This window comes from Anopheles darlingi, chromosome 2 (assembly GCF_943734745.1).
Source record: "Anopheles darlingi chromosome 2, idAnoDarlMG_H_01, whole genome shotgun sequence".
In the NCBI taxonomy this organism is placed as follows: Eukaryota; Metazoa; Arthropoda; class Insecta; order Diptera; family Culicidae; genus Anopheles; species Anopheles darlingi.
In genome coordinates this window covers 23,634,403-23,646,461 of record NC_064874.1, presented here as the reverse complement: position 1 = coordinate 23,646,461, position 12,059 = coordinate 23,634,403, and the positions used below count along the sequence as shown (strand labels likewise).

The window sequence follows — 12,059 nt, the reverse complement described above, 5'->3', positions numbered from 1 at the left end:
TGCGCCTGTAAGTTGTTCTTTTTTGTGGAAACACCCAATAAACTAATCTAGTGTCGTCGTAACGGCGAAGAAGTTCCAAGTTTCAGTCGTTTCAGTCGTGAAGTCGTTTTCTGCTTCCGCCCAAACGGTGCTCCGGGTCTTGACACCAGCCCTCTGGTTTGACCACACGCAACGGCTTTTTTTAAAGCGCGAGGATCATTAATCATCCCCCAGTATCGGCGTTTTTTTGTGTCGAAAAAGGATTAAACGGCGAATTTTATAGTGAAAACTCCACTTTCAGGTAGGAAAAGTCTACTTTCAATTTTTATTCTAAAAAGAAGGCCTGATGAGTTTGATGAGTTTTGAAACGATCAGTCGATATAAAAAACGAGATAAACGATACAACGAACGAAATAAAAAACGATAATTTTTTGGTTCTTAACTCGACTTTTTTGGTTCTTAACTCGACTTTTTTAGAAGAAGAAAAAGCTCCCTCACTATTTCACCAGACGTATTCTCACCACAACGAACCCCACTTCCTCCAGCCTTTGCTTTCAGTTGAATATTCCGTGGAATAACGGATCCGAGCAACTTTGTCATCACGAAGGGGTTTAATGGTGTTCGGACGACTGTTACATGGATTCGAGATATTTATTCGTTTCATTTAAACATCGCCCACCTCTTTGTCAAATATATGCTCCTAATATGCACCTGCAATCATGTTTCAGGCTCTATTCCGTGTATGAATCTTTGTGTTGTTATTCGTTTTCTGTTTCTTTTCTTTACAATTACTTTCTAGGCATTTAAATGGTTTAGTTAGCTCTCGACGGCCCCAGAGCAGAGCGGTTTCAACGATTGCACTCTGCCAGTGCACTAATGCTACAGTATAAATCGATCGTTTCTGTCACTTAACATTGAACAGCTAAGAATGTTTGATAAGGAGAAGGGAAGAGGGACTGAAACTGAGTTAGTCCTTTTTTTAGCGCTCACATTGGAAAAAGGGGATTTTTAGCTCGTTCATCTCATTCATCAGCTTCATATATCTCACTCACAGCACACGGCCATTCTCTTGTTTTTGCATCCCACTCATTCACCCCTCTAAGCCCACTCCTTTAGTTTTCTCGCGGTTCCAGGCACCTTAATAGTACAGTACATTCTAACTTCTATCTTCTGATTACTACCTTCTCTCTTTCTCTCTACCTCTGTCGTGGTCCTAATTTAATTTGTTTTATAACCGATGATAACCTCCACCCATGCGAACGAGCGCGTATGTGATCACGTAGTAGTAGCATCGATCGATTGCACAGCACAAAAGGAGACACACACACACACACGTACACCGACATACATCGATACCATCAGCACAATAAGTTTGGTGATAAAGTTTGGTAAAACAAACAAGGTAAGAACACGCACAACAAAGCCACAGTGTGTGATGTGTGTAATAAAAGCAACAAACAAAAATGCAAAAAAAAATCTCGAAGAGACAGTCGCCGGGAATTTGACCAAACAAAACCTGTAGGTACCAAGAATCTGCAGCGACACACGGTTCTTGGGGGTTGAGCTGCTCAGCTGTGGACAAGTTAATGACCAAGAAAGGCCAATAAACTAAGCGCACGAAGATTCACTTATAATATCAAACAATAGAAGCAAGCACAAGCGATAACGAGAAGGTTTTACACAGGAGTAACTCAATTGATGCGCCTAAATTACCGAAATGTCGTGTCAAATAAGTATTTCATGTTAATATACGATGGAATACTGAACTTTTGCGTCTTATCAGTTCCTTTTTCTAATTCTCCTTCATCGTTCCGCGGCGACCTTGGTGATTAGTGTTGTTAGCACGGTTTTTGAGATTCGAGCTCGTGTTTGGCTCATAGACAATGTCGCTTCAACGGGAGGCCAATAATCCAGTAAGTTTCTCCCTTGATGCGGTGCACTCTGCCGCAAATGGGAATGATAAACGAATCGATCTCTTCGCTTCGCTTTCGATGCTTTTCCCTTTCGCAGCGTATTGTGTGTTCCGTGCTCTCCGCGCAGGAATGAAAAGGCGAATCCAATTAAGAGCCCGAAATGGTTTGTCATAATTACCAACGTATTACCAACGTATCCTCCTCCTCCTGCGTAGTTCGTCTCTACTTCAGCAAAATCACCCCCTCTACGACCGACAGCTACCACCGGGGCAGTTGTCTGGTCGTAGTCGGCTTCTCGGCGTTTGTCCTCCGGCCGCGGCACCACCGGCAGCATTCCTCGTCGATGCATCACCGTACTGAATGCCGCTGCCGATGCGTTCCGGATCCAGCTCACCCGTTTCGATCTTCGCCAGGATCGTTTTCGAGCATTTCAGGAACGCTTCCTCCACATTCTCGCCCGTTTTGGCGCTCGTCTCGAGAAAGATAAGCTCGTTCTCCTGCGCAAAGTTGCTTGCCTCTAGGAATGTAACTTCGCGCTCCTCCTCCAGATCTTTCTTGTTGCCGACGAGCAGAATACAAATGTTCTGGCTGGCCAGTGTCCGGGCATCGTTCAGCCAGTTCCACAGCACATTGAAGCTATCACGCGAAGTCGTGTCGTACACGAGCAGTGCCCCTGCGGCACCTCGATAGTACGAGCGCGTCACCGACCGGAAACGCTCCTGTCCGGCCGTATCCCAGATCTGCAGCTTGATCGACTTTCCGCCGACGTTTACGATGCGCGAACCAAACTCGACCCCGATCGTGTGCGAGCTGTCTTCCTTGACTGATGCCGGATGGGAGAGATGGAAGAGATAGCAAAGAGGCCAAGAGACCATCATGTTTTGAATAACCTTTCACATCGAGGGGATTAGGATGGACGATCCAGCGAACAGTTCGGTCGCCGGTTCTATCGCAATCGCGAAACGAGGGGATTTGGTCCACTGCCTCTGGGCGTTCGCCTTGAACCATCGCGAACTGTTACACACCGCACGCACCGCAAAAGCGGGTCATCACCATCCAAGGGTGCATGTAACTTACATTTGCTGTCGATGAACTGGTGCAGCAGGCAAGACTTTCCGCTGCCCGCCCGTCCGATAATGAGAAACTTGAAGAGATAATCTGTAATACATGATTCCGAGTCATCGGGTGAGACAAAGACAAGCCAGAGATTGCACCGGAAATGGTAGAAAGATGAGCGAAGAATGTGAATATTTTACATGCACCAGCGCACCAAACACAACACGTACCGTACGACTCCGACATTTTTACGGACTGCTTTGCACTACGAGTTCTTTACTTTTCTGTCGAGAATCTTGCGGCTCGAAACTTGCTTTTGGCGATGGTAAACACACTCACAGGCGGGGTTTTCCTAATTAACCACAACAAAATACATGCAGCCTAGTCACCAAAGCAGAATTCTGCGAGGCGGAGGGTAGTTACTACGTAGTTTTTAAGTGTTTTAGTTTGTTTTACGTGTGTTTTTTTTACTACGTTGAGACAATGTTTTGACAACCCCACCTGCCAACGAATCGTTACGTTAGTAACGCTTTGCCAGACGTAACGCTTTTGACTTGTGGATCCTACAGTGCGGAGCTTGTGAACTTTGAAAAGTGAAAGGTGAAACTCGGTGTCGTGGACCTCATAAACCCCCGCATCGGCCTAACGGTAAATTAATCTGCGCACCGCAAACCGAAAAACGATGTCGCTGGGAACGCAGCTGTTCCTTTTTGTGAGTCTCTTGGCCACTTCTTTAGAGGCCAAAAATGTGTTACTTCTACTCGGTAAGTGATTACACGACAGCCACAGGACTTCAGGATCAATAAAATCGCAAACGCTTCCTCCAGCTGATGATGGTGGATTCGAGATGGGAGCATATCGGAACCGGATCGTCCAAACGCCGTACCTCGATGCGTTGGCCAAAGAGAGTTTGATCTTCAACAACGCGTACGCTTCCGTGAGCAGCTGTTCACCGTCTCGTGCGGCGATCCTTACGGGCATGCCGGAGCACCAGAATGGCCAGTACGGATTGCACAATGGGGTGCACAACTTCAACTCACTCCCGAAGGTTCGCAGTATCTCTACAATCCTCGCACAGCACGGCATTCGAACGGGGTTGATCGGCAAGAAGCACATCGGACCAAATTCGGCCTATCAATTCGACTACGAGCGTACCGAGGAACAGTATCCGATCAATCAGGTTGGCCGTAACATCACACAGATAAAACTGTTTGTACGAGAGTTCCTGCAGCAGGGCAAGGCAGCGGCCAACGATTCGTTCTTCCTCATGGTTTCCTTCCATGATCCCCATCGTTGCGGGCACATCACGCCCCAGTATGGAAGCTTCTGCGAGCGGTGGGGTTCGGGAGAGGAAGGTATGGGACTGATCCCAGATTGGCATCCGATTTACTACGTGTGGGATCAGATCGATCTTCCGTACTACGTACCGGACACGCAACCTGCTCGCTATGATGTGGCCGCTCAATATACGACCATTTCAAGGCTCGATCAAGGCGTGGGACTGGTACTGAAGGAGCTGCAAGACGCCGGACTCGAAGAGGATACGCTCGTAGTGTACACTTCGGATAATGGACCACCGTTGCCGGCGGCCCGCACGAACCTGTACGATCCCGGCATGGCAGAACCAATGTTTATGCGATCACCCGAGAAAGGATCGCGTCGGAATGAGGTCACCTACTCAATGACGAGCCACCTGGATCTTGTGCCAACGTTCCTCGAGTGGTTCAACGTTTCACACCCTCTACCCGCTTCTCTAACGGGTCGAAGTCTGCTGCCTTTGTTGTTCCATGAGCCCACGGCAGCAAACCACCACTCGAACGACGAGCCAGATGATGCCGTGTTCGCTAGCCAGAGCTTCCACGAGATCACCATGACCTATCCCATGCGTGCAATCCGCACAAAGCGCTACAAACTGATCCACAACATCAACTATCAGCTACCGTTCCCGATCGATCAGGACTTTTACGTGTCGCCCACGTTCCAGGACATTCTCAATCGAACACTCGCGAAACAGCCCGTCCCGTGGTACAAAACGCTGCGATCGTACTATCAGCGTCCGGAGTGGGAGCTGTACGATTTGAAGATGGATCCAACGGAATCGAGGAACCTGTTTGGGAAGAGCAGCATGAAGGAAACATTCCAGCAGCTGCACGATCGTCTGCAGAAGTGGCTCGAAGTAACGAACGATCCTTTCCGTTGCGCCCCGGATGGTGTGCTGCAGGATACGGGTGAATACCTGAACAATCCGACTTGCCTTACCTTGGCACACTAACGGTGTTCGCAATGAATTTATAAAATAAACGTTAACAACAACGTTGAACGAAGTTGAACAACGACCGCTTTGAACGAATCGCAGAGCTCTAGCACAGCGTAACGCGTAACGAAGGTAACGCTTGTCAAACATGCCGCGGAACGTAAACAAACCTCTCGCCGAAGAAAAACACGTTTTTGAGTTCACAAAAATTCCCTCAAAAATGGGCAATAAAGCGCTGCGTTTGGAGGTAAAAATTAATAGGGATATTCCAAAACACTTCCGAAATAACCATTCCATCACCCCTTGTAGGTTTCCAAGCTTCGTACCTTAGTGAAAAAGACACGCACCAACATCATCCGGAAACTGCTTCGCGATCGCAAACTTTGGGCCGGTAAAGTGGAGGCGAGCAGCGGTAATCGCCGAGCTACCAAGAAACTGGAAACCGCCGAAGCCTTATCGAAGCACATCAAAACGTTGGGTACATCTCAATTAGTGAAGGATGTAATACGGTTTCAGCTACGGAAAGATGCGGCCGGCGAGCAGCAGCTGACGGCGGTGTCCGATCGCGCGATCGCCCGATTTTATGCAGAACCGAAAGTGGTCGCCAGTGTTCGCGTGCTGATAGATCGGTTTGAGTTGCAGAAGAACGAATCCCTTATTGATGTGGCGGTGAAGGATGGACAGAAAGAGGTAAAGGATGCGTCAACGGAAGCTAAAGGGCCCAAGAAGAAAAAGAAAACCAAACCGAAACGTGCTAAGGGTGAAAAAGCCACGCCAAAAGTGGCTAAGAACGGAAAACAAAAAGCCACTAAGGAAGGCAAGGGAAAAGCTAAAGCGGAGGACGAGGATGAGCTAAGTGATACGCAGGATAACGAGGAGCCAAGCGATGTTAGTGTTTCTATGAGCGAAGACGAAGATTCGATCCTCGACGAGGAGGAGGAGCAGGAGGAAGATGAAACACCTTCACAGCCTACTAAGAACGCTTCTGAACCTAAACCGAGACCAGCGGTAAAGGAAAAGAAAAAATCGAAGGAGCCGAAGATGAAAATGCCAGCGAACCTGAAACCACCGGAAGACGACGATGAAGAGGAAGGTTGCTTGATGGTACAAGATAGCTTTTTTGTCACGGAATCGGGCACCAATTATGTAGCGGTTGCTCCGGTGCTAAAGAAATCGGAAGGAGATTCAGATGAGGACAACATGGATGCTGAGGAAGAAGAGGAAAGCTGGAAATTCTCCGTAAAGCGAAGAAAGAAACAGGAACAACGGAATGCTGCCCAAGGCAAAGTACCAGACGGAGGAAAACCTAGTCGAAATGGAAAGTTTGGTAAGTAACACGTGATCGTAGTAATTCAAAGGGTCAGTTTGACTAATTTTTCGTTTTAGCAGAATCAAACAAACGATCCTTTGCATCTTCAAACGAACCGGTGAAACGGTTTCGTCGAGATTCCGGACAAACCACCGAACCAGACGCAGGTTTACATCCTTCATGGGCGGCCAAACAAAGGCAGAAAGTTATCATACCGTTTGCTGGAAAGAAAGTGGTTTTTGACGACGCAGATGCCAACCCAGTGTCATCGGAACCAACTAAAGCGAAAGATGATCTACATCCATCGTGGGCTGCCAAACAGGCTCAGAAAGGCATCAAACCATTCGCCGGTAAGAAAGTTGTTTTCGACGATGGCGAAAGCACTAGCATACCGGCCGTGAAATCAACCGCAGCGAATGATCTGCATCCTTCTTGGGCTGCCAAACAAGCACAAAAGGGAATCAAGACATTCGCTGGAAAAAAGACAGTGTTCGACCACCGTGAAGACACGAGTGCCCCGCCGACCAATCTCCATCCCTCATGGGCGGCAAAGCAAGCACAAAAAGGAATAAAACCATTCGCAGGGAAGAAGAAGATATTCGATGATAACGATGGGGAAGGAAATCGGCACCAGGAGCTGAAGCGTGCTGAAAACACGACCAACACCGAAGGACTCCATCCGTCGTGGGCCGCTAAACAGGCGCAGAAAGGTTTGAAACCATTTGCCGGCAAAAAGATAACGTTCGGCGACGAAGAAATCGCAACCCCGGTATATGCTAATCGATCGACCAGCGGATCTCGAGCGGCGGCGAAGACTCAACCAACAGCGATCAGCAGCGATCTGCATCCATCGTGGGCTGCCAAGCAAGCGCAGAAGGGCATCAAGCAGTTCGAGGGGAAGAAAATCAGTTTCGATGATTAAAAATCGAGTTTGTTTCTCACCAAAAAGAGAAAATCTCGGTGTTATTGGCTAAATGATAATGAGTAATATTAGAGTTAGCAAATAAGCTATCAGTTAACATCCGAACAAATTTCCTCTACAGCACATCCGTCTGGTAGACACTGCGGGGTTTCGGTTTGGGCGGCACCGTGCGTAGCTGCACCTGCAGTTCCGCTAAGAGTTCCGGTTTTTTGCCTGCAATCCGCTCGAATCGATTCATGGCGATCGGCAGCAGTACCTCAACCATGTACGTTTTGTTCTTGGCCACAAATTTGATCTGCAAAAAGAAACGGTATTAATAACATCGTAAAGCGGCTATCAAACTCCGGCGGCATCTTACATCGGCGTTGAGCGAGTTCGGAGGTTTGGTGGAATGTTGTGAAAGGAAGAGCTCCCGGATGAGTGTTTCTGCGTCGCGCTGCAACGAATCGTACTTCGCCAGGAAGGCACAGCTTTCGGTCGTCTGGATCAGATGTCGACAGAAACCGACCGTTGCCTGCGTTAGATTGATCCACGTATCTCCGGTCACGTAAGCCCGAAAGTCGATACCGAGTGTATCGAACTCTTTCAGTAGCGCACGGAGTCCCGTTTTCGTCTGCAGGTTGTACGGTTGCCACGGATCTTCGGTACGGCCGATGGAGTCCACCAATCGATAGCGCGCTTCATCGAGCAGCTGCTCCAGTGTGCTGCGGAGCAAACCCTCCATATGGTACGACAGATCGAGACCGATTTCGCGCAGCTTTAGGCACGGTTCTCGTACACCCTCCACTACTTTGGCAACCGTTTCCAGCTGGGTATCCTTGGTGAGATAATGTTTGATCAGTTGCGATGCAAAGTGCTGCAGCTCCATGTTGCACCATACGATCAGTGCGCTCGTGCAGGCAGCCTTTGTACTGAAGGCTCGCAGAAACTCGCTGGCAACGAGTGCCACATCGCAAAAGAACAGTTCCGAAACGGCCAAATTATTACGTCGGGCTTGACGTTGCGAGGTACGGATCGCACTGGTACAAACGCGCAACAGAATCCCGCAAGCTTCACGCGATTTCTCCATCTCGACCAGCAGCCGCAGTGGACGCCGGCTGGAGCGTAGGGCCGCCTGTAGGCTACGACTTTGCGAGCTCGAAAGTTCGTGCATTAGAACAGAGGCCAGCGAACTCTTGAGTGTGCGAACTTTTTCGCCGATTTCCGTCGCCCCACGGAAGGAACTATCGCGGGCAAGATGCTCTTCGCATCGCTGCAGCAACGCTAAACTGTCCTCAAAGTGACGCTGCGCTATTTCCGCCTGTATCTCTTCCGGGGCGGTGACGAGCCAATCGGGAGGTAAATTTTCAACCATCACACGACCCACCTCCGATGCCGTTGGACTGAGGGCGAGTAACTCGTTATCGGTGGGCTTGGGTGTGACGACGGTTTCGAACTTAAGGCTCGTCGGTGGTTGCGGTGCTTGTCCTTTCTTTCGTGGGTTTGGTTTCGTTGGTTGGTGAAATTTGATCGCTTGCTCGAACTTATCGATCCATTCCTGCTTGGTGGACGCATTGATGCACTGGAAAATCCGTGCTCCATCGCTGGTGATAACGTTGATCGCGTTCTTGTTCACACCGTCCAGATCCTTGATGTTGATGACAGCGATCTTCTTCGTCTCGTACTCGGTCAAAAATTCGAGTTTTCTAGAAGAGCATCAAGATTCTATTACCTGTCTTAACGTGAAGCAAACGCGGCCTGACATACTTATCATGTTTCACTTTGGCCAGTACCAGCACATCGTTGAATAGGAACAGATGGATGCGGCAGATCGGTCGATAATCGTTCGAATCCAGCTCGATGAGACCACTCTCGTGAATGAAAAACTTATCATCCAAGTTACCGTTGTACCCTAGCAGTGACTCCTTGATCAGCTGGATCGCCTTTCGATTTTGCTGTTCCTCGTTCACGTTCGGATCCAGACTCTGTTCTTCGATGATGTTTTTCTGTTCATCCAGCAGCGACTCATCGCGTAGCGTCGTCAGCAGATTCCGTTGCTCGATCAGTATGTGCGAAAGTTGGTACATTTCCGACTCCAGATCTGAAACGAGGGGCAGCGATGCAATCAATTGCGAACTGCAACGGGTGGTCAGCCGAATCAGCCACTTACGCGAGATCTCCTTGGCCGTCTCGATGAACTGCATGTAGTTTTGGTAGACATGTTTCTTGAGCGTCGACGAAACCGTATCACTGAGGCCTTGGATTTTCTGTTTCGTTTGCAGCAGCTCCGGACCACCGACACAATCCTGGACGAGATTTTTCACGTCTGAAACGAGATACGCCCGAGGATGACCTCATCTTTCACTGGGCTAGATGTCTCCGTACCACCCACTTACATTTCTCCGCGTTGAAGTTGTCCTTCTCGAACATCGCGGTGTTCGCCTCGGGCATGTTGATCACACTTTTCACCCAATTTCCGTGATAAAATTAATAAACCAATCTCGGTTTTCAAAAACGATTCAACCAACAACAGGAGAAAGGGGGTCGCTGTGTTGTGACAGCTGAGAAAGCGTTACACTGCGTTACTATGCGTTATGGTGAATAACGCATTCACACACACACAACGGAACGAACGTTCGCGTTACTAAGAAAAAGGTTACTAAGAAAAAGGATGAATTTACTAAGAAAATGGTGAACGTTTAATTCATTTTTGGTAATTCTAGTTCTTTATTTGGTCACCATAAAACTCATTTCGAGGTTCTTTTCGGCATATGCTTCGGTTTACGACCGGGTCTTCCCCTCGTTGGAACCGCATCGGCGTGCATTCCTTCCCTCAGCTTTCCGGCCATTTTTCGTTCGTGTACTTTCCTATGCTTAGCCAGATGGTCCGATCGGGAGAAACACTTTGGACAGTAGGAACAGCGATACGGTTTCACGCCGGAATGTGAACGGAAGTGGCGCGATAGTTCATCCGAGCGCGAAAACCGCCAATGGCAATCGGGCCACTTGCAGTGGTACGGTTTATCGCCAACGTGTCTCCGAAGGTGCGCCTTTAAATGGACCGGCTTAGCGTACACCTTGCGGCACGTTTCGAACGGACATACGAACGAACCGGTCGTTGAATCGGGCTCGGTGAATTCTCCCAATTTCGAACCAGATTTTGCAGACGACGGCCCTGGACACACCGGGTAAGATGATTCCTCACAAATCCGGGGCCCAGAATCGACCGGTGCAGTCGCTTGACGAATGAAGACCTCGCAGGAATCGTCGCAAAGATATGTCTTTTCCGGTAGCTGTAGCTCGTTATCCCACATTTGGCTAAAGTCGACACAATTGTATTCGAGGAGGAAATTTTCCACACCGAGCTCGAACTGTAGATCCACGACATCGTCCAGTATATGTAGAATTTCTTCTGAGTTCGTTGAATGGAGTTCCGTTTCGGTTCGTTGGATCGCATCCCGGACATCACTGCTGAGCGATGGTTGACCGCTCGGTAAGGATAACTCCACCGGTTCATACTCCACGTGAGTATACTCGTCCTGCAGCTCGTTGTAAAAATGATAGAATCCATTTGCCAGAAAGTCCTCCGTCGAGTGTTCGTAGCTGCCGTAATCCATGGTTTTGAGTCGACTGAACTACACCACGCGAACCGATCACTACAAATCTCCAAAGCCTACTAAGCCATCAGCGTTTGATGACGCGAATGAGATGATATGGCTACCGAGCACCGATCCGTTCGACCGGATTTCCCTTGAATGTGATCATCGTCCAGAGCCAAATGTATGTATGGCAGATAGAGCTGATAAAAACCCGCTGGCAGAACAGGAGCGACGTGAATGGGCGAAGGAGGATGGCGTCGAGCAGGCAAAACATTGTCCAGCACTACGCACGGACACGTCGGCCGCCTGCCGCTGATATCGTGGAAGCGCCCTGGATCGATTCCACGAGAACATACATTAGTATCAAATGACAACGGGAGCGAACCTAGAACGATCCGTTTTATCTCCTGGCTGGCCGACTTTGAAGCCGCGGTGGATCATCTGCGCCATGCAATGTCGAGGCCACTCTTTCTCTCTCTTTCTCGTTGGATTTGTTCTTTATCACACTCCATTATCCGGTAAAGGGTGAAAGGAAACGGATCTTTTCCCCAAAAAACAGCTCATTGGTAATCCATCAGCAACGACGAATGCAAGAACGTTGAACTGTTGTAACCCAGGGATCGACCAAGCGGATAGCTGGTTTAGGCCTGACGCAGCGAGGTACGGCAGCAGCAACGGCGAGCACTGCAAAACCAGATGTCCCTGGCGATATCTGTCTCTCCCTGACGCTATGGTCATCTCACTGATGATTAGTGTCTGGGGAATTGGCCGTTCTGATGGTTGTCCCGTCATTAGCCTTTTGCTTCGGCCATCGGGATATGTTGTTTTGGAACATTTGTGATTCATGCGCATCCAAGAGACACGTGTTGGTCTGCGTCACTTATGTGACCGTTAGGAATATGGGGGAAATTGAATGTACTTACCTACATTCCACGATGAAAAGGCTGTAAAACAAACACAAAACGCAAGTAATGTTTCATTTTTTCCATTTCTAAAAATATCTATTACGATTTTCACTTTGAACTTCTCGCTTTCTGCTTTCACAATG

General features: G+C 48.7%; 5 protein-coding genes across 17 annotated transcripts in view; 1 reads left to right on the top strand and 4 right to left on the bottom strand.

Moving 5' to 3' along the window:
• Window positions 1–593: 593 nt before the first annotated feature.
• Window positions 594–3,413, bottom strand: LOC125950217 (ras-related protein Rab-4B). Its single transcript, XM_049677985.1, has 3 exons — window positions 3,179–3,413; window positions 2,970–3,050; window positions 594–2,715 (listed from the first exon to the last, which is right to left on the bottom strand). The coding sequence occupies exons 1-3, from the start codon at window positions 3,192–3,194 to the stop codon at window positions 2,138–2,140; spliced, it is 675 nt and encodes a 224-aa protein (XP_049533942.1). The 5' UTR covers window positions 3,195–3,413; the 3' UTR covers window positions 594–2,137.
• Window positions 3,414–3,553: 140 nt separating this feature from the next.
• LOC125950187 (N-sulphoglucosamine sulphohydrolase) lies at window positions 3,554–7,524 on the top strand. Of its 2 annotated transcripts, none has more exons than XM_049677935.1 (3): window positions 3,554–3,712; window positions 3,776–5,449; window positions 5,512–5,652. In XM_049677935.1, the coding sequence occupies exons 1-2, from the start codon at window positions 3,631–3,633 to the stop codon at window positions 5,218–5,220; spliced, it is 1,527 nt and encodes a 508-aa protein (XP_049533892.1). In that variant the 5' UTR covers window positions 3,554–3,630; the 3' UTR covers window positions 5,221–5,449; window positions 5,512–5,652. The 2 variants fall into 2 exon arrangements, with proteins under 2 accessions (XP_049533892.1, XP_049533891.1); XM_049677934.1 differs by lacking the exon at window positions 3,554–3,712 and adding an exon at window positions 6,592–7,524 and having other exon boundaries at window positions 5,218–5,449; window positions 5,512–6,529.
• LOC125950185 (exocyst complex component 8) lies at window positions 7,448–9,965 on the bottom strand. Its single transcript, XM_049677930.1, has 5 exons — window positions 9,809–9,965; window positions 9,583–9,738; window positions 9,180–9,513; window positions 7,792–9,118; window positions 7,448–7,728 (listed from the first exon to the last, which is right to left on the bottom strand). The coding sequence occupies exons 1-5, from the start codon at window positions 9,861–9,863 to the stop codon at window positions 7,549–7,551; spliced, it is 2,052 nt and encodes a 683-aa protein (XP_049533887.1). The 5' UTR covers window positions 9,864–9,965; the 3' UTR covers window positions 7,448–7,548.
• On the bottom strand, window positions 9,958–11,201 carry LOC125950209 (Krueppel-like factor 6). Its single transcript, XM_049677978.1, has one exon. The coding sequence runs from the start codon at window positions 11,027–11,029 to the stop codon at window positions 10,160–10,162; it is 870 nt and encodes a 289-aa protein (XP_049533935.1). The 5' UTR covers window positions 11,030–11,201; the 3' UTR covers window positions 9,958–10,159.
• A 518-nt stretch (window positions 11,202–11,719) lies between these two features.
• LOC125950181 (protein groucho) overlaps window positions 11,720–12,059 on the bottom strand; it is a 178,093-nt gene continuing 177,753 nt past the window's right edge. For all 12 annotated transcript variants that reach the window (XM_049677911.1, XM_049677915.1, XM_049677920.1 and 9 more), the window contains one exon: window positions 11,720–12,059. This exon is cut by the window's right edge and continues 2,064 nt beyond it. The gene's annotated coding sequence lies outside the window, so the exon portion shown is untranslated.